Raw genomic sequence first — 23,734 nt, forward strand, 5'->3', positions numbered from 1 at the left:
TCACTAATTATTATAATTATATCATCGTACCGCAGTGCCGATCTTACCCTATTCTGTAGGTTGCGCTGAGCGGTCTAACTAAAGCTAGACCGCTCAGCGTCTTACCCTAGTCTGTAGGTTGCGCAGAGTGGTCTAACGAAAGCTAGGCTTATACGTTAGTATGTGAGCGCCGCTGCGCCGTCTGACCGCTCCGACCGTCTCCAGGTGCGGGATGGCTACTCACGCCGCTCGCCACTGCTGCTACAACACTGCGGAAACGAGGTCCCCCAACCGCCTACCATCGTCTCCACCAGTAACTGGATGTACATCCGACTCAAGGCAGACGGATCGCGGACGGCCAAGGGCTTCCTGGCAAAGTACACCATGGTAGGCGCTCGGGGAAAAGTGTGTCAAAAGATGGCATCAATGGCTGGAATGAGAAGCAGATGAAATGCCTTTTTTATATTTCAATTATATTTCTTCTTTTTTATATTTCTTCGTGCCAATTGTACTGTGACGCTATTTAAACGATACCGAGGCGTTCTGAGCAAATAGGCGCGCACAAATAACTACTTAGGTGCCTAAAGCAATGCTTCGGTCGGCATATGTATGTCACGGACAATAACACCGTTCGCAGGGCTGCGGCGGAATCATAAACGTCACGTCTTACTCTCAAGTGATCAGTTCGCCTCACTACCCTGTGGAGCTCACGGGCGGCCTGAACTGCAGCTGGACTCTGCAGACCATGGATCCCGGTGAGACGGTGTCAAATCACCCACCGATTTGGTGTGAATTATTGAGACAGTGCACAGCCTGGCCAGCCAATTTAGTGCCGTCTAATCGCCGCTGAATCGGTCCCCTTCTTGCTTTCAGTAACAGACCAAAAAGTGAGAACTCAAGTTTTTTATGAAAGTGCTTAGGAATAAATCGACAAATTAATGATTGACAGCATTTGAAATACATTTACAGACATGCCCGTTGACGAAGGATCACCATTCCCCTCCGGCAGGGAGTCACGTGTGGCTGCAGTTCACGACGCTGTCCATGTACGGCCAGCTGGGGCCCGTCAACTGCTCCACCGACTACCTGGAGGTCCGCGAGGGCGCCGGACCGGACGCGCCGCTGAAGCACCGCTACTGCGCCGGCGCGCGGGTCCCCCCGGCGCTCACCTCGCGCGGCAGGGCGCTCCAGCTGCGACTGCAGGTCTCCGAGACGGTGGTGGTCCGCTTCAGCGCCACATTCAACAACGTCTCCACAGGTGCGTTATAATGACTCTCTGTTTGTTTTGTGAACAGATACAATGGACTGTTCTATCTTCTATATCTTGTGGATGGTAACTACTAGCTTTTAATCAGTTTTGAAGTCCCAGCATCTTATGCGTTTCATGTCTTGAATCAAATGTAATTGAATTGTGCTCCCGTATAACGTTTCGAAGTGCCCGCCTATGCCAGATAAATAGCGAGTTCATCAGGAACAGGTCGACCTCCACTGACGCTCTTTGCGCGGCGCTCCGTCAGGGTGTGGCGGCACGCTGTTCTCACAGACGGGCATGCTGGCCTCGCCGGGCTACCCGGACAGCTACCCCAACGACGTGGACTGCTGGTGGCGGATCGGCGCCGCCCGCGGCAACGGCATCCAGCTCAGCTTCCACGCCTTCGACCTGGAGACCACCGACAACTGCAACGGCGACTACCTGGAGGTCGGTATTTCAGCCTGTCCTACCGGCTTCAAGGGTCCGAGAAAGTGAAATGTGATTGGAAAGCGTATTTCTCCATCCGATCAGGGAGTGTCAAGTCAGCACACAAATCTGGACTCTGGATATTTATACCGTAATTATAGGACAAGGTCGATGCTCGTATGCATCCTCGTCACCCCTCCCATTTGCTCTCTTCTCCTGTCCTCTCCCTCTCCTCCCTTCTTTTCTGCTCTCCCCTCTCTCACTCCCTCCTTGGACCATTCACCGCCCAGTCTCCGTCTGCCTATCTGACAGATCCGTGAGGCGCGCAGGACGGGCCCCCTGCTCGGCCACGTCTGCGGCTCCACAGCACCCACCAACATCAGCTCCAACAGCACCATGTACGTGCGCTTCCACACCAACGGCGCCGGCACCAGCTCCGGCTTCCTCGCCGAGTTCTCACTGGGTGAGCTGTGCACATGGACAGAAAGAGGTCGGAAACTAACTTATCAATCTGCCATGTTTTAGAAAAGTTGGTTTTGAATTTACCAGGGAAAGTGCGCATATCTGTCGACTTCTTACGAGGATAGTAATTAATCTCGATGATGCCAGTTTGTCTCTTTGTGAGTTGTGGTTTGATTCTCATTTACGATTACGAAATTCGATTCTTTTGCGAAATACGATTTCGATTCATTAAAATACGATTCTTTGTGACGATTCTTCCCTAATAACCGCAGGCTGTTTGAGATAGACAAACACTATTCGTTAGAATTGTATAACGCCGTTCGAATCGTTTCCAGCCCACTACATGGAACTGACTGGCAATTCCGGTATCATCCGATCGCCTCTGTACCCCATGAAATACATGCAAAGGGATCGGTTCAGCTGGCGAATAAGCGTCGACATCGGAAACTTCATCCAGCTGAACTTCTTACGGCAGGCGATAGATTTCGCACCGTTCGGCGGCGGCTGTCGCTCGTACCTCAAGGTAATCCTGAGTATCTCTCACACACGCTTCAGTCAAAATTTGTTCGCTTGATGATAAGACACAAAGAAGACAGCTCGAAACTGCACTGTCATTCCACCTATGTTGTTATGTCAATATTCCGCTGCGCATTACATTCGCCGTCGACGTTCCTCAGATATACGACGGCTCGGACGGCACGGCCGAGCCGCTGACGGGCAGCGTATGTGGCGTCGAGGCCCACGAGCCGGTGGTGTCCACCACCAACGAGCTGTTTGTCGAGTTCGTCAGCAACCCGCGCTACGCCGGCTCCCTGTTCACACTGTTCTGGCGGCGGCTGAGCGAGGCGCCCGCACCCGGACAGCTCGCCGGCATAGGTATGTACTGTTTCTGTTTGAAAATGCGGTGAAATTATGGCTTTGGTGAGTTCATAATGCAATAGTATCATCAATATTAATAAGAAGGCTAGGTTTCGATGCTAAGCAATAGATCGTCCTTGAGAAACGCTCCTTCACACTTAGTGCCGTGACCACCTCTGTGCGCAGACGGCGAGGACTGCTCGTACTCGCTGTACCTGGAGGAGGGGAACCGGACCTTGGTGACGTCCCCCGGCTTCCCGGGCGGTTACGAGAGCGGTCCCACCTGCCGGTGGACGGTCACATCCGACCCGCACCGGCGCGTCCGGCTCACCGTCAACACGATGGAGCTCTACAACTACTACCAGTGCTCAGCCGACAACCTCACCGTCTACGACGGTACGTGCAGCCAGGCGGGGCAGGGTGATGACTTTTAGCAAGCTGTATCATTAGAACGAAGGAACTGAACCAAGGATGATGCTCCCAGCCTGGAGCTGTTTCTTTTAATATGTTTCGAAGCATTGAAATTTGTCAGTGACCGCTTCAAGATAGAGCATAATGGCTCGTTCGATATAATTTTAAGCGCATTTCAAGATCACTCACACGCATGGGCATGTCAACTGTCTGACGTAATTTCTTCGCCACAGGCTACCAGGACCTGGCCCGGTGGCGGCCGCCGTTCCTCCTGACGAGCAATACTCCGGTGTGTCCGCAGGGTACCAGGGTCTGGCCGACTGGAGGCCGCTCTCCACGCTGTGCCACCGCTCCGACAGGAACACGGTGCTGACGTCCAGCGGCAGTCAGATGCAGCTGGCTTTCTTCAGAGAGCGTTTCTACCATCGCAGGAGCACGGCCGGATTCAACGTTACGCTCGACACCGGTCAGTGCTCGCTCCATATCGCTATTCGCTACGGAAGCATTCGATGTGTTTCGTTGAGATTTTGAGACCTTGAAGACATTAGTATCCTCCAAACTTCGAAGGACGGAATATTTACAACAATGATTGCATTATGGAGCTGCAATATGTTTTGTAGGTACTTATGGGAATAGGGGTAGCACTGCATATATCAATATTTTGATGCACCGTATACACTACCAACTACAGCTTAGAGGAATATGCTTCATTTACAAAATAATAAACGTTTGACTTAATTATGAGAAGCAGTGCGCTGGCTTGTTACATTGACATCAACCTGTGCCTAACTCGGCAGTTTGCGGCGGCTTCCTGCGCGCTCCGAACGGTGTCATCCAGAGTCCGGGGTACCCGGCGCGCGCCAACGGTACACTGACCTGCGAGTGGACGGTGCTGGTGCCGATCGGGAACCAGATCCAGGTCCGGCTCACCCAGCTCGACATCCCCGGAGATCCGAGCACCTGCGAACACGGATACGTCGTGGTGAGCAGTCCGGCGCGACAGCGTCGCACTAGCATAATTACATTGTAAAATCATAGACGCACTTAGGTATATGTATAGGCACTCAAGGCAGGAATAGTTATCACCACAGCAAGGCTTCTCCTTCAACCTTATTGTCGCAGGCTGTGGAGTACCAAACTTTGAGCATTTGATAAGAAATGTTGCTATGAAGGCGATCACACTAGCAAATCAGTCATCGGCTTATTCCCCCGCGCTTGGTGTAACGTTACAAAACTGGACGTGTGTTTCAGGCAGTGGCCATTTTTAACAGCCGCTGATCGTTCTACTCAAACCAGCTGACCTCTCTGTTACCCAGCCCCGCCGCCCATCTGAGGACTACGCTGACCAGCTGATCTTATTCCGCCGCCCGCTGGCGCTGACCTCTCTCCGACCCGCCCGGCTGACCGCTCTGACCCCGCCTCGCTGTCCAGCTAACCTCCCGGCTCCCTCTGACCCCGACCCCGCTCGCCGCCTGCAGATCCGTAACGGTGACCAGGTGGACTCGCCGTACCTGGGCTCGGGCCGGTTCTGCGGCACCAGCCGGCCGTCGCTGCCCGACACCTCCAGCCACCGACTGCACGTGAAGCTGGTGCTGACGCCCGGCTCGGACGGCACCGGCGGCCTGCTGCGGCTCACCTACCGCTCGGCGGCCACGTGCGGCGGCCAGCTGGTGCTGAGCGACCAGCAGCCGGCGCTCACCATCAGCACGCCCAACTACCCCAACATCCCGCCGGCCTACTCGGCGTGCCGGTGGTCGGCCGTGGCGCCCGCCTCCAGGGCCGTCCAGGTCGACTTCATCGACTCGTTCGACATCACCACGTCGTTCAGGTGGGAGGCCGGGAAGGCGAACGGATGATAGGGGAGAAAATTGTCTCGTGAGAGGCTAGCGGGACAGAGGAAAACAAGCATAGAGGCAGCTGGGATCCAACGCCATCAGTGTTGACAGAGTTAATCAGTAAGCACCATATCCAGTGGACCACGCGCTAACCGGAGCTCTCGCGCTGTTCCACGCGGCCCTGGATCGACAAGGCTACGTGCCTTGCCCAGGAATTGAGTCAGGATGGCTGGATCTAGAGGTATGGAGCTTACCCTGGCCTGGCCGGACTACTCCCTTTCCTTAGCTCGGGCTTGACGGGTAGGGAATGATGTAGCGATACTGACCGCTTCGCACGCACAACGCAGTTACGAGTGCTACATGAGAATATATGTTTTGGGTTTTAGCATGACACGGCGGTTTATTGAAACTTATTTTGGGGATAGTTTTTTTCTTTACCGGAGCTTTTGAACGGTCCCCGATCAAGCTAATTGACTAGAAGGTTATGACTAGAGAAGCATTAACCAGCAATCAGCATGCCTTGGAATGGCTGTTGACTGAAGCATGCATATTCTATAGCATAGCTATTGACTAGGTCGGGTGCCTTGTCATGGGTTTCGATTTAAATGCCTCATTCCCTGATAAACTGCTGTTTGTAATTTTTATTTCAGCATGACTGTTCTATGTTCATAGAACTGCGCTTCATAGAAATTCATAGATCATCTGTTCATACCTTCATCGATGTTCGCAGAACTGTGTTCATTGGAGATAATGCCCTGCACTGAAGCTGTTGACGGACAGCATTTTCCCTGAGTTTATTGTAACTGGAGCTCTTCGTGCACCCATCAGATGTCGACAGGCCTACGTGGAGGTGCGGGACGGCGGCACCATGATGGCCGAGCGTATCGGTCGGCGCTACTGCTCCGACCGGCTGCCACCCACCATCGTCACCACCGGCAACGCGGCGCTCATCAACTACTACACCAACACGAGCGAGCCGCGCGGCGGCTTCCGCGCCCGCGTCGCCATCGGTGGGTCACTACTGGCTGGAGGACCCCACGAATGAGTCGACGAAAGAGAAGGGTCACAAGAAGGGCCGGGGAGGAGATGAAACATCATGCAACAAAGAGACCTAACGTATATTACTTGTCCACTCCAGTCAGCCCGGACTCAGAGGAGTAGGTAGTGTAGTTTGTATTTGCCGACAGCTGCAGCCCATGTGACAAAATGTAGGCTTAGAATCGCAACATTAATATGTTAAGCATTTGCTATGCAGTGAAGGGTGTGCTGTAAACGTCACATCATGACCTTTTGCCACAGCCACGTGCGGCGGCACGTTCCGCGGCAGGAGGGGCACCCTGAACGTGCTGAACGGTCAGTACGAGACCAACATGAACTGCAGCTACCACATCCTGGGACCAGAGGGCCACTCGATGCGCGTCTGGTTCCCCACCATGGACATGCAAGAGAGTCCCAACTGCACCAGCGACTACGTGCAAGTGCGCGACTTCAACAGCACAGGTAGTGTAGTGAGTGAGTGAGTGAGTGAGTGAGTGAGTGAGTGAGTGAGTGAGTGAGTGAGTGAGTGAGTGAGTGAGTGAGTGAGCAAAGAAGAACGAGAGAAGAGAGATATATAGGGAGGGGAGGGATAAAGTGAGAGTGAAATTATTGTACAACCTCCTACGATGTTCTAACCAGCACTGACCGGTACCGGTACCGTTCCACCGGTACCGCCGGGGTCCTGACTCGCTGACGACTATCTCTCAGGAGAGGTGCTGGCGCGGTACTGCGGCAGCCACAGGGTCCGCGCCATCACCAGTTCAGCCAACTCTGTGTTCATCACCGTGGTCACTGACGGACAGCGCACGCAGAACCGCGGCTTCGTGCTCAAGTTCCGCGCCAGTCTGGACGGTCAGTGCTCCAAGATCCAATTCAGTTTGTTAATGAAACAAACCGGTCGCACCTGGTTACTCATCTCGGACTAATATATCAGAAATAACATCTGCAATGAAAGTCATATAACGATTCCTAATTTCATTATTATCTACCAAGCTACATGCTCTCTTCAGTAAACCTAAAGCATTCACACGTCTACAAAAACTGTAGAAGATTTTGGACTGCAGCAAGTCCGGAGCCGAGGGCCTCTGATATGCTGACGTCAGCGCCTCTGGCTGTGCAGCCCAAGTGCTGCAGCTGACCTCTCATGGCTACACCCTCAGGCTGCGGTGGCTGGTTGCAGGCCTCTTCCGGCGTGATCGAGAGCCCGGGCTACCCCCACGGGGTGCCGCGCCGTCGCCGGTGCATCTGGCGAATCTACGCACCGGCCGGCCGCCGAATCAAGCTCTCCACCACCGACTGGCAGCTGCCGGCGAACGCGCGCAACAGAGTCGGCAACTGTCGTACCGGGCTCTTCGTGAGTGATGGTGCTGGGGCGGACACCGGGCAGGGTCGCTCGGAGGACAGGACACTCGGAGGCACGCAGTGGCCTGAGGAGAGTCACCAAGTGGCAACAAGTCCAGTAGCATTGTTCATTGACTTGAAGTATCCTTGTTTAATGAGCACGTTGTTCTTGTGTGCTCATGTTGTTCTTCACGTTTTCTCTTCTGTCCCTTCCAGGCCGTTGACGGCTTTTCGAACGGCTCGCCCTACCTGAATTTCACCGACATGGACTATGTCTACTGCGGCGAGTCGGCGCCGCCGGCCATCAGCTCCAGCGGCAACCAGCTGGCGCTCGTGTTCGTTTCACGCGTGGGCAGCGGCGCGGCTCGCGGATTCCAGATCCAGTACACCACTGACGAGCCGGCACGTGAGTTGGGGGCGGGAACTGGCCGTCAGTGAGTCGAGAGAGACAGGGCCGGCTGTCTGAGGAGACGGGAGAGTTAGCAGCTGTTCGTGGGTCGGGGGGGGGGAGGCTAACGGCTGTCTATCCGTGAGTCGGGGGAGACTGTCGGCTGACTATCCGTGAATCGGGGGAGACTGTCGACTGTCTACTCGTGAGTCGGGGGAGACTGTCGGCTGTCTATCCGTGAGTCGGGGGAGACTGTCGACTGTCTACTCGTGAGTCGGGGGAGACTGTCGGCTGTCTATCCGTGAGTCGAGGGAGACTGTCGACTGTCCTTGAGTCGGAGAGAACTGGATTGCAGCGGCCTCTGAGTCGGGGAGATTGGTGGCTGTTCGTGAGTCAGGGGAGACTGGTGGGCCCAGCTGTTTCTGCTAATCTGTCGGTATAGCCTGCTCCATTCGCGTGACCGCTCCCTCTTCCGTCAGTGTGCGGCGGCGAGGTGACGAGCGCCGCCGGCTGGCTGGCGTCGCCCCTGTTCCCGCGGCCGTTCGCCGGCTCGGCCGAGTGCCGGTGGCACCTGACGCTCTCGGACGCCGCCAACGCCACCGCTCTCGTCACGTTCACCGCCTTCTCTCTGAACGACTGTTCCGCGTCGCGCATCACGGCCGAGCCAGGTGAGCAGTCAGCACAGGGCGACTCAGGCGAGAAAGGTGTACCAAGCCGGGGGCATTGTAAATCCTGACGAAATAAGGTGAAAACGGCCTTAAACTTTTAATAATGAGCACTCAACACATCATGCTTGTAAAAAGATAATAAACATGTACTGGTGACAGTAATATGAGTGACTGCTTTCTTTCAGACTATCTTCAATATGAAACGGAAAAGGTGTGCGGAAATGCAACCATTCCTCCGCCTCTGCATATTCCATTCACCGACTTCACGCTAACGTATCGGGTAAGTTGAACTATGTACGACTCATCGGACTATGGATAGGTGCTTCGCATTAGCTCTGTCTTACGAAGGACAAATCTTTTTTTCTGTGATAACGCTGCGGTAGCTTTGCGCCTTGAATCATTCTTGTGCACTGTGTTATCATGTTGAATGGACACGAGTACCGCGCCACTGATGCCTGCTATTATGGCGCCATTCTCAGACGCAGGGTGGTTACTGGCCGACGCACTTTAACCTGACGTACTCGGTGAAGCCGTGCGGCGGCGTGGTGACCGGTCCCGGAGTTCAGCTCTTCTCGCCGGGCTACCCGGACAACTATCCCAACAGCATGGACTGCGCCTGGCTGGTCACCTTCGAGGACGGCTCCGCCCGGGTGGGTCCTCACTTCTCTCTGCTCTCTGCTATCAGTGAATAGGTAATAGGCATTCGCAGGATATATGTTCAGATGAAAAGGTGATAAAATTGGTGGTCGATTAGGTCGATATAAGCAAAACCACTTCGTAAACCCGGGAAAGGACTGATCTGTGTACGGAGAGTTCACATGCACCATCGCCGATCCTTTAGCGAGATGCGCTGTCGCAATTGTTTTCTATCAATTATTGCGACAGTGTCGCATAGTTTATCTGAGAACTGTATTATGACACATGCTACCAGTACCACGCGGCCACTTCACTCCGGTACAGCCTACCAACACTCACCGTACTGCGGCACAGCCTACCAACGCAGGCACTGTACTGCGGCACAGCCTACCAACGCAGGCACTGTACTACGGCACAGCCTACCAGCAGTCACTGTACTGCGGCACAGCCTACCAGCGCAGTCACTGTACTGCGGCACAGCCTACCAACGCAGGCACTGTACTGCGGCACAGCCTACCAGCGCAGTCACTGTACTGCGGCACAGCCTACCAGCAGTCACTGTACGGCGGCACAGCCTACCAACGCAGGCACTGTACTGCGGCACAGCCTATCAACGCAGGCACTGTACTGCGACACAGTCTGCCAACGCAGTCACTGCACTGCGGCACAGCCTACCAACACTCACCGTACTGCGGCACAGCCTACCAACGCAGGCACTGTACTGCGGCACAGCCTACCAGCGCAGTCACTGTACTGCGGCACAGTCTGTCAACGCAGTATCTGTACAGCGGTACAGCCTACCAGCGCAGTCACTGCACTGCGGCACAGCCTACCAGCAGTCACTGTACTGCGGCACAGCCTACCAACGCAGACACTGAACTGCGGCACAGCCTACCAGCGCAGTCACTGCACTGCGGGCTGCGGCACAGTCTGCCAACGCAGTATCTGTACAGCGGTACAGCCTACCAGCGCAGGCATTTTCCACCGGTCGCCGTCACACATCCCATCCATCACAATTACCCTGCCTAATTCGTACCTGTATGCGCTGCCGTGCCTTTCTCTGTGCGTACCGTGTGAGCCGTGTCTGCGCGCGCCGGCAGGTGCGGTTCTCGTGGTATGAGCTGGGCCCCGGTGACTACATCTCAGTGCTGAACGGGCCGGGCTCGACGGCGCCGCAGCTGGCGCGACTGACGGGCAGCCACCCGGCCGGCGGTGAGCCGGTGGTCATGCACGGCCAGAGCCGGTACATGCTGGTGGTGTTCCACAGTGACGGCTCCGGCCAGCACCGCGGCTTCCTGGCCGAGACCGAGTCAGGTCAGTGGCGCCGCGGACGGCGGACGGGGCGGCGACGGAGCTGATGTCTCGGGGTCGCATCCTGTCGGATGTTGAAGTTATTATGGTACTAACGGCACATTGCTGCCAGTTTCATTATGAGACGAGGCCAGTTCGCGTTGCTCCGGTGTTCCGTTTGTCCCTTGCTGACGAGCTGTCCTCTCGGTGGTTGCGCAGGCTGCGGCGGCGTGTACCACACCACGCACGGTGCGGTGACGTCGCCAGGTTTTCCGTCCGACTACTTACCCTCGTCCGAGTGCGAGTGGGAGGTGCGCGCCCAGCCCGGCTTCCGGCTGCAGCTCACCTTCACAAACACCTTCGACATGGAGACCAGCGACGACTGCCAGAACGACTTTGTGGAGGTCAGCTGCGCCCTTTATAGGCGACTAAGACACCAGTTATATTACTGAACATATAACATTCCACTTATTTTACTTTTACTTCAGTTTCTCTTTCGCAAAAGAGGAATAATTTTCTTAATTCTGCGGTCTGCCCGTTTCTTTTGCAATTTAACTCGTATGGCATTTGTGGACTGTCTCCATTTTAACATGCTTTCCTCAAACGTCGGCTTGTATTTGTTTGTATTTTGCTGCTGTTGTTGTCAAGCATGTGCCTGGCGTCCGGTGTCTTACACGAGCTCCAATTGTCATTGGCAGATATGGGAGAAGGTTGATGGTCAGTACCTCAGCATCGGAAAGTTCTGTGGAAAGACCGTGCCTCCTCCGATTCTCAGCACCAGAAACGAAGTCAAAATCAGGTTCAAGTCCGACGCCAATGAACATAACGGAAACGGATTCCGGGTTAGTATATCGATAACGACGGCATCCGAGTTGGAGGAAACCAGACCGATCTTGTACGGTTGAGAGACCGATCTTGACATAGGAGACCACTCCATAACCCTATGTCGACCTGGGAAGCACTGGGACTATTTTGTGTCACAAATAAATGGATGTCCTTATCTGCGTTCTCACCTTCTCATCAGTCAGATTTGTTTTCCAGTTGGGCTGGAGCACCTTGTGCGGAGAGGACTTCAACTCCACCAGCGGGTCGTTCCGCTCGCCCAACTACCCGCAAAACTACCCCGACTACCTCAACTGTGTGTACCGTATCATGGCCCGGCCTGGGGACTATGTCGACCTGAGCTTTGTCGACCAGTTCATGATCGAAGGTAGGCGAGCGTCCACGTCATGTCACCATCTGATTAAAACGATCAATTTATTTCGTAAGTTGAGAGTTCCATACGTTTTTGTTTCTTCTAAATTGTGAAAATAGCTGGCACCATTCTGCTGGAGTTGACTCCCATTCTAACTCGTCCTTTGTCATGTGTGTGTTTCCAGACGAGAGCGAGTGTCGCTACGACCGGCTGTCGGTGTTCGCCGGTAACAGCACGGACGGCACGGCTCTGGTCAGCACGTGTGGCGACCGCAGACCGAGCGGTCTGACCGTGCGCGGTCCCGTCACCGTCCTCTTCACCACCGACCACTCCATAGGAGCCGCCGGCTGGCAGGCCGAGTTCTCCGTGTCAGGTGAGCAGGGATCCTGGATTCTCCCTCTCGGGTCAGCACTGTCCCTTGGGGTTTACGTCTCAGGTCAGCACGGACCCAGGCAGGTTTTGCCCATCTCAGGTTAGCATAATCCCGTGGGTTCTCCGTATCAGGTCAGAACGGTCTCCTAGGTTCTCGGTGTCATGTCAGCACGGTTCCTTAGCTGCCATAAATTAAAGAAAACTTCAAAAATGCGTACCATTCACGTATTTCGGGTAACCTACCTCACTGTTACACAAGTGGCCGGGTGTCTGACATCTACTGCGCCGGGAGCAGATACCTTACCCTTTCTGTCGCTCCTGCACCGGGAGCCGTTAGGTACCCCTCACGTCTGTCTCCGCTGCACTGTGAACTGTTCCCTTACCCCTTCTATCGCCCGTGCTGTCGCAGAGTGCGGCGGGACGGTGACCGAGCCGGGCGTGATCCAGTCGCAGAACCACCCGGACACCTACCACCACGACACGAACTGCAGCTGGCTGGTCACCGCGCCGCCCGGCAAGGTGGTCCTCGTCAGGTCAGTGGTGCGCGCACACACACAGCACGGGAACCAATAGGACGCCAAAGAACATGCAACAGCCGCAGCAGGCTGAAAGTTAAACGATAGTAACACCTTTCAGCTATCATATTCAGGGCTTGTCTGGCTGGTGTACCTTCTCCTTTCGCTAGCAAACAGCTATTTTTCTAACGCAGGTTCATGTACCTCGACCTGGAACTTGCGTACGACTGCCGGTATGACTCGGTGTCCGTCTTTGAAGACACTTGGCCGAACCCGACCAAACTGGTTGACAAGTACTGCGGAGACATGAACCAAAATCCGCCGCATGTCGTGAGTTCGAAGAAGGGGTGGGGGGGGAACATTCTTTTGTATCCCAATTGTTGCGTGCATTATGATGCCTTTGGATTTAAGTGCAGTGTATGATGCGCTTGAAAAAGAATTATGCTCGTCTTCGTATCCGTAGTACATACATTTTATAAAACTACTGTGTGATTTTGATTACGATTGAAGTAACCGGTTGTGAAGTAACGATTGAAGTAACCGTTCTGTGTCTGCGCTCCGCGGACAGACCACCTCCTCCAGACAGGCGCTCATCCAGTTCGTCACGGACAGGAGCGTGGCACGAGGAGGCTTCCGGGCGGCGGTTCTCTTCTCCATCGGTACGAAAATGCTCCACTCCATTAGCGCATGAATAAACAGCATAAAACCCAGTAACAATGCTGGCCTTCTGAAATGACTTGATATAGGCGTATATGCTCATGCCGTTTGTGCTCATCAGTGTCCGTTGATTACGAGCGAGCGAAGCGAAGTCTTTTCAATATAACGGAAAAATCTCAGTATGAGCGGCCCGGCCCGGCCTGTAACGCTTTTGAGAGGCTTATATCTCAGCAACCGCTGGACCGATTAGCCTGCGGTCTTTTTTGCTGGGTAGCCCCATCCCTTCTACCCCGTAATTAACTACTTTTGATACATCTCAGTGACCGTCGTGGCACGTGCCACGTGAAAAGTCAAGGGTGTTCAAGCAGTTTTGCAAAAGTAATGATTTTGAGAGGCCCATATCTCAGCAGCGGCTTGAGCGATTGTCTTGCGGTAATTTTTATAGGGTAGCTGCATCCCTTCTACCAAAGGTCGGATACTCTTGATCTATATATGTGAGTGACCCCCACTGCACGTGCAAAATACAAAAAGAAGAGGTCCCATATTTGTTCCCATTTCAGTAACTCGGTAATTACTGGGGCGATTTCGCTGAAACTTGGCATACAGGTAGGCACCCACCAGGCAATACATTCCCATGTGTTGCGGTTAGGGTGCTACTGCACGTGCGCACGTGCAGGGGGCGTTTCCAGATCTCGAGAACGGCTGGGCCGATTGCGCTCAAATTTGGTACACGGTTGGGGACTGGTTAGTAGGGTGCCGTGCAAAAGTCATTTTGGACCCCGGTTGCACGTGCGCACGTGCAGAATGCCGCTTCCAGATCTCAGGAACGGCTGGGCCGATTGCGTTCAAATTTGGCACACCGCTAGCGACCGGTTAGAAGGGTGCTTTGCACAAGCCCGTTGGAAGTACCCTCTCGCCCTTCCGCACGTGCAGGGCTCACTATCTCGCTCGCTCGTTCTTCGCCCAAAAGGCGTTTTACTGGTTATTAGTGCCCGTAAATCTGCTCGTCTGTCAGTCTGTCTGCGCGTCTGTTTGTATACCAGTCTGTCTCTGCACGTCTGCCCAATTCTGCCGCAGGTCCCGACCAGAACTGCGGAGGCGACAAGACGGTCAGCGGCTCGTCGACGCTCACACTGCGCTCCCCAGACACGGACAGTGACGGCGCGTACGACGACAACCTCGACTGTCGCTGGGTGGTGCGCGGCGACGCCGGCCGCGTGCTCCGGCTGACCCTGCAGCAGCCCTTCAACATCGAGGTCAACGGCTCCAGCTCCGTCTCCTGTCCGTACGACTACCTCGAGGTGAGGTAGATGGAACGGACGGAGAAAATAAGATGCCATTAACATGCGATTCTGCTACTCAAACTTGTGTTCACACGCCGATATAGAATGGTGTCAAGTCAATGATCATGGGTCGCTCGTTCAGCCATAATGCATGCAATGCGTCAACCGGTATGGTATAGCGTATGATCTGTCATGACATGTCCACCGGTGCGACATGACTCTTGTGAGTTGAGACGATCACGGTGCTCTCGCTCGGCAGGTCCGCGACGGCTCCAGCCCCGTGTCTCCGCTGATCGACCGCTACTGCGGCTCCCAGCTGCCGCCGGCCATCACCGCTTCCTCCAACGAGCTCTTCATCAAGTTCTACTCGGACGGAGAGGTGCACCGCTCCGGCTTCTCCGCGCAGATCACAAACGTCGACTGTGAGTGCGGAGCGTGATTCGAGACGCAGCAGTAGCACTGCATTGCCCATTTACAGTTCATGTCAGTGCATACTGTCGTTGCTTGAGGTCTGTCTTTGACTTTGAAGCCATTAACCAAAGCAGCACTTCCGTCTTATTTTGAATGTTCCATCGCTGTAGAGCGTAGAATAGCCTAGGCGTGCGTGCCGTGCCGATCTCTGACCCTGTCCCCTCTCCGGCGGCGGGCAGCGGTGTGCGGCCGGACCCAGCTGGAGGCGACGGACACGCCACAGACCCTGCAGTCGCCCAACCACCCGGCCAACTACCCGTCCAACGTGCGCTGCGTGTGGTACCTGACGGCCGGCAGCCACTCGTCTGTGCTGGTGCACTTCACGGCGCTGCAGATCGCCGGCGGACAGGACTGCACCGGCGACAAACTCACCGTCCAGCAGGTCGGAAAACGTGGGGAACAATGACGGTACGGGGCGGACGGTAAAACGTTCCGTGCACTTGGTGAACAATAGCTGACGGCAGAGGTTGGACGCTAGGGCGTCACAGCTTTGTGGCCAAAGTAACGACAACATCGAGAGCTTTGGCAGCTGCATAGTCAGTTGGGAGATTCATTAGATTACCATTGTCAACACGGGAACATTTATGCCGAATCCGGTACAATCGAAGAGCTTGCAGGTATGTTAGTTGAATAACGGAACCGTATTGACCCCGCGTTCGATGTCTCGCGGACGACGAAGATTCTATGCCGTCCGGCCAATCACGTTCCATAACCGCAGCCGAGCCCCCGCTGACCTTTAACGGGATTGGCCGGACGGCGTAGAATCTTCGTCGTCCGTGAGACATCGAACGCGGGGTAAATCTAGCCCCGCGGGCCGCGTTCGATGTCTCGGTGTACTCGACGTCATCGAACGCGGGGTAAATCTAGCCCCGCGGGCCGCGTTCGATGTCTCTCGGACGGCGAAGATTCTACGTCGTCCGGCCAATCACGTTCCATAACCGCAGCCGAGCCCCCGCTGACCTTGAACGGGATCGGCCGGACGACGTAGAATCTTCGTCGTCCGAGAGACATCGAACGCAGGGTAAATATGGTGCTTTTTTATTACGTGACCTTTTTGTTTACTTCCCTAGATGCTGTCGGAGAGAACAACATATGGAGACGCACCTATATGGGTAAGTCCATGGACCTCTGTATACAGAGGTCTATAGTAAGTCGTAAACGGTTTTCTCATTCACATTTTGGGACGATACCTACTTACCTTCATAAATACATCTTCAAACTCCTAGTAAATGACTGGTCATGGGGATAACGGAGGACCAGCGTCATTCAATTCGCGATGGAATAAGAAATAAATACCGTTTGAGTTAAACGAAAACTATTTTTATGCATCCGGTTACCTCAGCGCCGATGCTTATGCAGTTTTATTGACTACACACTTTCCTTTGTGTCGTCTATCCTATCGAATCACTACGTCATCTCAGCCCGACCCTGCACCACCCCACGCCGACCACACTATGACAGACCGTTCCCCGCGGCGCCGACAGCACAACCACTGGTACGTGGACAGCACGTACTGCGGTTCGACAGTACCGGCCGACATTTACACCACGCGCGGCGGGCTGCGGCTTCAGTTCACATCGGACGCCGACACGCAGATGGCCGGCTTCAGGCTCCAGTACTCCCTCGCTCGTGAGTGAATGCCGCGGTATCAGCGGAGTGGAGCATGGCTAGGAGTTAAACGGAGAGCACGGTAGAGGAGTGACTGGGAGTCAGGGTAGGATTTGGAAACGGTTAGGTCTGGTTGGTGCGTAAAAACTGCAACCCAGTACTAAGACTTCACCTGATTAGCACATGAACTTGATTTTGATATGTGCGGCACCAGGGGTGTCGTTTTCCGAAAATGATTGGTAGTGCCCAAAGGCGGCGGCTGGCCATATATGACGGGGCTTACAAGGTAGGGTACCCCCAAATCTGCCTTTCTCATCGGATTTCGGCCACTTATTTTTCGCCCTGGTCATTGACAAGACTAACCGAAATCTAAAAAAACACAAAAAAAAAACTTTGGAAATCTGGGTCCACACCGGACGCCATGCACAAAACGTGCAGTTATATAGGCAATAGTGTCGGAGGAATGCACGCCATTCTGAAAGAGGCCCACATCGACTTAACCCGCGCCCCGTAGGGCTACCGGCGGACCCTACCACCCGTAGGGGGGGGGGGCCGTTTCGGCCCCCCCCCTAAGATCTCGGAAAGTTACCGGCCGATTTTCAAAATTCAAACGGCGTTCGATAGCCCCACCCGGGAACTACCTTGTGACCAAATTTCATTGACCTAGGTCAAACCGATGACGTCACAGGTCAGGTCAAAGGTCAGATTTTCACCGTTCACAGGCAATTCAAGAAATGTGCTGTGAAAGCGAGTAAATTGGTAATTTATTGAAAACCATCGATGGTACATTGTTCGTCAAACACATACTTTGCTATCTGAGGTCACTGATACCAGGTCAGGTCACAACGAGGTCAGGTCACCGGGGGTCACAATATGAATGTGTCGTGTGATACATGTTTTATGGTCCATTTTACATAACAAATGCGATTATGTGGGTTAGGCAGCCTTTGGGGCCAGCCTAGGTCACGTTTTGGTGAAGGTCAGGTCAAGGTCAGGTCAAATTAGGTCAAATTTCAAAGTTGATATTTTGCATAAAATGGGCATCGATTCGATGCAGCTCGTCACGGGGAGTCTAATGGTGGTCTTCGTTTTGCTCTACGAGTTCTAGAATTGCCAAAAATTGAGTTTGAAAATTTGACGTCATCACTTTTGAACAGTTTTTTTCGCTATAACTTGGCCAAAAAACGAGGTATCGATCTGAAATTTGGTATGTAGATAGAAGACGGTAGGCACTATCACATATATTCCGGTTTTTCGAAACTCAAAAAACTTTTTGGATTTTTTGGCAAATATATCCAAAAAAAATGCTTTTTTGATTTTTGGGGGCCAAAACTCAAAAATTTAAAAAATTCGAGATAGCAGTTTTGCAGCCCTGTCAATTCTACACCTTTTATGTCTTGATCATTTTTCTGTATCTTCAAAGCTGTAGTCCTGACAGGTCTTCTCGCGAAGGTCTTTTTTCGGTCGAAAATGACAGAACATGACGTAACTCTGACGTCATTTGTGGCCAACCTATCATAGCCTCTGGAAAAATTTTTGGTCACAATGTGTAAAATGGATGCCCGGAGGGGTCCTGAAAGTTTGGTGGCGATATCTCCAGCCGTTTAGGAGATATCGACCGAAAAGGACAGGGGGGCCGTTTCGCCCCCCCCCCCCCTACGGGGCGCGGGTTAAAGGGACCCTCCCACCTTCAAAAAAGTTTATGAATTGGCATGAAAGTGATGTCGCTCGGTTCAGAAAGAGCGAAAACGAATATCTACCAAATTTCACCGAAAAATATTCACCGGTTTCAAGATATTAGACTTTTACTTTTGTTTAATTTTTTGGGATCTCCGCTGTTTCTAGCGACTTTATTTTAGAAGTGCGGCGTTTGCGGCAGATGTTGCGCGCAAATAGCATATACCACCGCGTGCTACAAAACGTTTTAGTCAAACATTTAGAATCGTTAGATATTTGCGCTGACGTCACACATTCAGAGGGGTATTCCTAAGCATTAGCCCCTCTGAATCAAAATGCTGCAATTTTGAAATTCAATATTTCCGATTTAAGGCATTTCTCGATGTTGTGAGTGCCGAAACCGGTAATTGTGAGCCAGGGACCCCATTTTGGCTATCTCAACTCAAATCTAATGTTAAGGTGGGAGGGTCCCTTTAAAAGGACGGCTGTGCTGAAAGGGGACAGGAGCAGCTTTGAGGGCCCAAGCCGACTAAAAAAGACGGCTGCGGGGCCAGGAACGGTTTTGAAGACCCACGCCAATTGAAGGGTTCGACAACTAACGAGGACTGGAAACACAACGATAGTTAGAAAGACCTGCTTGCCAAAATAAAAGGATGACAGTACGAGGGGCGTTCAGAAAGCTACGGGCCCGACCATGAAGGAGCAGAGAGATACAGCATCGACTCATTAGACCAAAAAGTTCATTTATTCAAATAAACACCGTTAAGACAAACACATTTCGCGCAGCGCTTCGCGAGAGCCCTCAAAGCCTCCATAACCAAGTGGGTTTTGGACCCATCCTGCACGTCCAAGACGGCTGATTTCGTCTCCCTGCTGTTAGCGAGGTTGCCGCTGCTAATTTTCTTATGTTGGGGAAGAGGTGGCAACCACTAACCAGAGTGTGCAAGGTTCGGAGAGAAAAAAGTGGATGCGACAACAACTCGAAGCTCATCGCTTCACTGTTCGTCATCCCGCCCATGTACGCAGGTGCGTGGTCGCGGATCAGGTGCACACTTTACGTCAGCTTCCCTATAGCCTCTCCTCGATGTTTATCGAATGGACGCACATCATCAATTGTATGCCCCTGTTTTGGAAAGTTGACGAGCGGAGGGGGGTCGCATCGACCCATCCCCCTGCCAGGCCGTGTTATGAAAAATGCCCAGGGCGAGGGTTAACGCTTGGTGCCTTTTCTGCACTAACTACTATGAAACGAATCACTGCTCTCTTCTGGGCGTCGCCCATCCTATCCGAAATGGTGAACTATGCTAGGAATAGAAGCCCGAATCAATCACAGAAGAGACTTAATTAATGGCCACTTACTTAATTTGCGTAAGTGGACATCCCAATAACACATCATTTAACACACCGCCTTGCAGGCCAAAATTCCAACTCCTTCATTGTTCGGCCCGAAACTTTTTGAACGCCCCTCGTAGTTACGAGCTTCAGTTTTCGGGGTCTGATGCGGTAATGACATGGCGTTGAACCCTGGGGAATCAGGCTGCATCATCCACTCAAATCAATATACCTATGGCCTATTCTGGAGCACCGCGGCACCTTCCGAAGTCGGTGTAGGGCCTCCAGCGGCTGGTGTGGAGACGGATCGGGGTCTATTAGGGGCGGTCGCGTGGTATGCGGGACTCAGAGGCAGTTATGGACCTCTATAACCAATTGCGTTTTCGAGCCTCTTAAAATCCATTAAGGACCGGAGTCCTAGACATGTGAAACCTCATTGTCAGCTACATGCACCTACTGTGGCTAGAACCTTATTTATGTACTTGCATATGTGCTTATTTAATATTTGCTTATCTGTTTATTTTGATTTTTTATCAACTGATCAGTGATAAAAGATTGGTAGGGCTCAGCGAACATTGGTAGGGCCCAAATAAACATTGGTAAGGCTCGGGCCCTACCAGGCCTATACAAAACGACGCCCCTGTGCGGCACGATTAAAGTCTGCTGGATGTTTGTTTTTCATGCAGAATCATGACGGTGCTTTGGAATTTGCATGCACCCGTATTAGCCTGCGGCTAGCTACGGCTACCGTGATGCGAGAAGGCTTGCCACTAAGTCACAGAAGCATTTGGACGAACAGTACAATTCAAAAGCCGCTGGTAGTCGACCGAGGAGTTATCTGTCGGCCGTCTCGGGAGGCGGTGTACCGCGGTACAGCATCATGCAGGCGTAACGACCGCAGCACCATCTGTTGGCCGGCTCGGAAAGTTCGTATAACGCCGCAGCACGGCATCACTCGGGGCCCCTCCAACGCACATGCGCTCAATGGGAATTGCGAACTATACGACAATCGCGCCTATAAGCTCACTCGGGTGATCTACTTTCTCTTTTAGGAAGTGACCGCTAAATGTTGCGGGACAAACATTTACATTTCGCAGTCTATTGACCGGCGTAAAGTGAACACAATGCGACACAATAGCTCATAGCAAATGATTCCAAATCGTCACAAGACTGATTTTAGGGAAGTGTTTACACGCCTTGCATTATCATAATACAAGAATGTTAGCCATCCCTGACGCTAACCCTCCACAGCGTGTAACCGGTCGGTGTCGGCGCCCTACGGTACCCTGGTATCCGCCTGGGAGAGCTCGGGCACGGGCACGTCCGTGTGTCAGCAGCGTGTGGACGCGCCGGCCGGCACCGTCATCACAGCCGTGGTGTACTCGACGTCCGTGCAGTCCACACAGCGGAACATCGCGGGAGGCAACTGTGGCCGGCTCCGGGCCAAGGTGAGACGCGCGCTGCCGCAGAGGGAGGGGGAGTGGACTCGGAGATGAGGACTGTTGGTCAAATAGCCACGCACTGGCCGGCTGAATTTAAATAAAAATAGAATAAGCAGTGTATGTCGAACTTGAAGAGGAGGCTTATCAATTTTGTTCAATATTTCCATGCATCTCATTCAATGGTGAAGGGCTAAACAGTTGCGCAGAAGTATCGACTCGGACGGTCACAAGAGACCAACTGGCATGATTTATTTTGTCCCAAATGTAAATGAAAAGTTGCTAAAGCCATACATGGACCGTGTGATTTCAGTTTTTGGACGGCAGCTCCAGCAGCTCCCCTCTGCTGGCGGAGGAGTGCGGCAACATCTACCAGAAGATGGGCGTCATCTCCACCGGAAACCACCTGACACTGCGGGTCGAGGCCGCCGAAACCTACCGGCTGCTCGCTAATTACTTCATTTCGGAAGTCGGTACGCCGAACTGTCAACCTGTGATTGTGTACTTGGAGTGCCGATTGAATTACAGTCAATTACCATCGGTATTACAATAGGTATGATATTAAAAGATGAACTTTGGTACATAAATGTCTGCCACTTATTTAAACGTCTGCCGTAATTGAATGACTGTTTTTGCAACGAAAAAGCTTATACCAAGACGATATAACCTAGGCCATGTCAGGCCTCCAAAGTTACAATCAATGTTTATACTTGAATGGATAAAATACGTCCTTTGAACTTCTGTCCACCTATTTATTCTGAAATCATCTCCACTTCCTCTTGCAAACGTTAATGACAGAACTTCTCCGTTTGTTGCTAATCGTATGTAGGTATGCGTAATGCGACACATCTAGGTTTCATGGAGAAGAGTGGTATTATCTAGAGCACGCATCAATATCAGCCTTTCGTCCTACAGGGGCTCACTGCGGAGGCACCTACCATGGAATGCACGTGCATCTGTTCAGTCCCGGCTACCCGGGCAACTACTCTCGTGATAGTGTCTGCGAGTGGACCTTCTCAGTGCCCAGCCCGTACAAGATCGGCATCTCATTCGCCAACGGTATGCTTGTGAATGCAGACGCAGGCTGATGGAACTAACGCAAAACATATGTGACCAAACAGGCTCTTGTTGAATCTGTACGTTTTAACAAAACCAATAGGTTTTGGCTTCAGAACTGCAAGGTTGTCGAGAAAATGTCGTAATTACGCTACGTCAACCCCATTATAGAAACTCAACGGAAATAACAATCAAAAGAACACGTCTTATTATATCATGTCGAGCCAGAGGCGCTACGCATGCTGCTTTATATCCTCCCGCTAATGTATAGCTCGGCCCGAGCTTGTATCTGTCCATCCAATCGGACGCACATGTAGCTTCACACATCTTTGACAACCTGTGCCTTCTTCTCTCACAGGGGTAGACTTTTCGTCATCGCTGGGCGGCTGCAACAGTACCTACCTGGCCATGTACTCTGTCTCCGATAGTGGCACGCGCACCCTGATGACCACCATGTGCGGAGAGGTGAGGTGACACGCGCGCACTATCGAGGAAGGATGGGGAGAGCCAGATGGAGGGAGACGGATGGAAGGGACGGACTGGCGGACAGACTGACAGGCAGATAGACAGTTACAAAAACAAACGACATTCAGAAGCGGCGGGAGGAAGCCTGTCTTTGTGTTTCTCTCACTGAGACCTATCTCCGAATGCATTTCCGACCCGCTCGTCTGACAAAGCCCGATCTATTTCAGTCCGGCCGAATGGCCAATCGAGTGACGACAACCAGCAAGATTCTGCTCCAGTACCACACGGACACTTCCACCACCGGCAACGGCTGGCTCATGTACCTGCGGGCCGTCCAGCGTGAGTATAGACTGAGCCATTCGTTTATGATCTTCGCCTCCGTAGGGTTGTTTATGTTACCGGAAAATGTTTTTAGAAGTCCAAACAACCCTTGGCAGCAATCTTGCTGTCTTCCCTGTGCTATCTAGCAATCTTGCCTGTGCTATAAAGCATTGTGAATTTTGACACACCATCTACCGCTATTCATCTGAAATGAATTCATGTCTCACGTCTGCGAACGCATAATCCAAAATATTGAGCCAGATCGTCGGGGCGAACCATCTTCCATACTGCGACCGTCGTTTAAAAAACGTTTAAAATGTTTACTCATGACCGTTTATCTTCCTTTTCAGAGACCTCACAAGGGAACACCGTTCTCCATGCGAGAGACCGACCAACCTAACTGCACGGACAACAGCATGGCTTGGGGATGAAATCATGCATCTGTTCCGCCACCACGCTTAACACATTTGTTCCGATGTTATGTAATGCCAATATACGCTTGTCATAGTCTGAATTGACTTGTTGTTTACGGCCGATTCGGACAAACCATTTGAATCGAAATATCATGCGCAGACGATATTCGATGCTCGCAGGAGGGGAGGCAAGTACCTACGTACAGTCCACAGCAGAAGTAATGTGTGGTTTCAGTCATGGGTATGTTCTGCTTCTGAAGCCAAGGAACGATTAGCCAGACTGCAACGAGACTTAAAATGTAGCTTACATGTATCTTCACCCTTGCAGCTACAACTTTATCTATTG

The 23,734-nt window shown here is 52.6% G+C and overlaps 2 protein-coding genes across 3 annotated transcripts in view; one reads left to right on the forward strand and one right to left on the reverse strand.

The window, feature by feature from the left end:
* Positions 1-23,489, forward strand: part of LOC122372463 (cubilin-like) — a 48,302-nt gene extending 24,813 nt beyond the window's left edge. The window contains exons 33-70 of the mRNA XM_043349649.1: positions 205-366; positions 617-734; positions 989-1,237; positions 1,497-1,678; positions 1,970-2,120; positions 2,455-2,642; positions 2,797-2,995; positions 3,164-3,373; positions 3,690-3,854; positions 4,186-4,370; positions 4,867-5,216; positions 6,052-6,233; positions 6,523-6,723; positions 6,970-7,113; positions 7,422-7,615; positions 7,819-8,008; positions 8,470-8,658; positions 8,844-8,938; positions 9,138-9,308; positions 10,395-10,608; positions 10,804-10,988; positions 11,283-11,426; positions 11,626-11,794; positions 11,964-12,152; positions 12,561-12,684; positions 12,861-12,996; positions 13,235-13,325; positions 14,401-14,624; positions 14,866-15,028; positions 15,257-15,459; positions 16,148-16,189; positions 16,562-16,706; positions 20,946-21,142; positions 21,447-21,606; positions 22,049-22,192; positions 22,548-22,654; positions 22,882-22,993; positions 23,326-23,489. Coding sequence (XP_043205584.1) covers positions 205-366; positions 617-734; positions 989-1,237; positions 1,497-1,678; positions 1,970-2,120; positions 2,455-2,642; positions 2,797-2,995; positions 3,164-3,373; positions 3,690-3,854; positions 4,186-4,370; positions 4,867-5,216; positions 6,052-6,233; positions 6,523-6,723; positions 6,970-7,113; positions 7,422-7,615; positions 7,819-8,008; positions 8,470-8,658; positions 8,844-8,938; positions 9,138-9,308; positions 10,395-10,608; positions 10,804-10,988; positions 11,283-11,426; positions 11,626-11,794; positions 11,964-12,152; positions 12,561-12,684; positions 12,861-12,996; positions 13,235-13,325; positions 14,401-14,624; positions 14,866-15,028; positions 15,257-15,459; positions 16,148-16,189; positions 16,562-16,706; positions 20,946-21,142; positions 21,447-21,606; positions 22,049-22,192; positions 22,548-22,654; positions 22,882-22,993; positions 23,326-23,375 — 6,324 coding nt within the window. The 3' untranslated portion in view covers positions 23,376-23,489. The remainder of the gene's footprint in view (positions 1-204; positions 367-616; positions 735-988; positions 1,238-1,496; positions 1,679-1,969; positions 2,121-2,454; positions 2,643-2,796; positions 2,996-3,163; positions 3,374-3,689; positions 3,855-4,185; positions 4,371-4,866; positions 5,217-6,051; positions 6,234-6,522; positions 6,724-6,969; positions 7,114-7,421; positions 7,616-7,818; positions 8,009-8,469; positions 8,659-8,843; positions 8,939-9,137; positions 9,309-10,394; positions 10,609-10,803; positions 10,989-11,282; positions 11,427-11,625; positions 11,795-11,963; positions 12,153-12,560; positions 12,685-12,860; positions 12,997-13,234; positions 13,326-14,400; positions 14,625-14,865; positions 15,029-15,256; positions 15,460-16,147; positions 16,190-16,561; positions 16,707-20,945; positions 21,143-21,446; positions 21,607-22,048; positions 22,193-22,547; positions 22,655-22,881; positions 22,994-23,325) is intronic.
* The window catches only part of LOC122372090 (alpha/beta hydrolase domain-containing protein 17B-like), a 66,492-nt gene that overhangs the window by 40,619 nt on the left and 2,139 nt on the right, over positions 1-23,734 (reverse strand). For both annotated transcript variants that reach the window (XM_043348966.1, XM_043348977.1), the window contains exon 2: positions 4,265-4,348. The gene's annotated coding sequence lies outside the window, so the exon portion shown is untranslated. The remainder of the gene's footprint in view (positions 1-4,264; positions 4,349-23,734) is intronic.

The sequence above is a fragment of the Amphibalanus amphitrite genome, unplaced genomic scaffold (assembly GCF_019059575.1).
Source record: "Amphibalanus amphitrite isolate SeventyFive unplaced genomic scaffold, NRLGWU_Aamphi_draft 000036F_arrow, whole genome shotgun sequence".
NCBI lineage: Eukaryota > Metazoa > Arthropoda > Thecostraca > Balanomorpha > Balanidae > Amphibalanus > Amphibalanus amphitrite.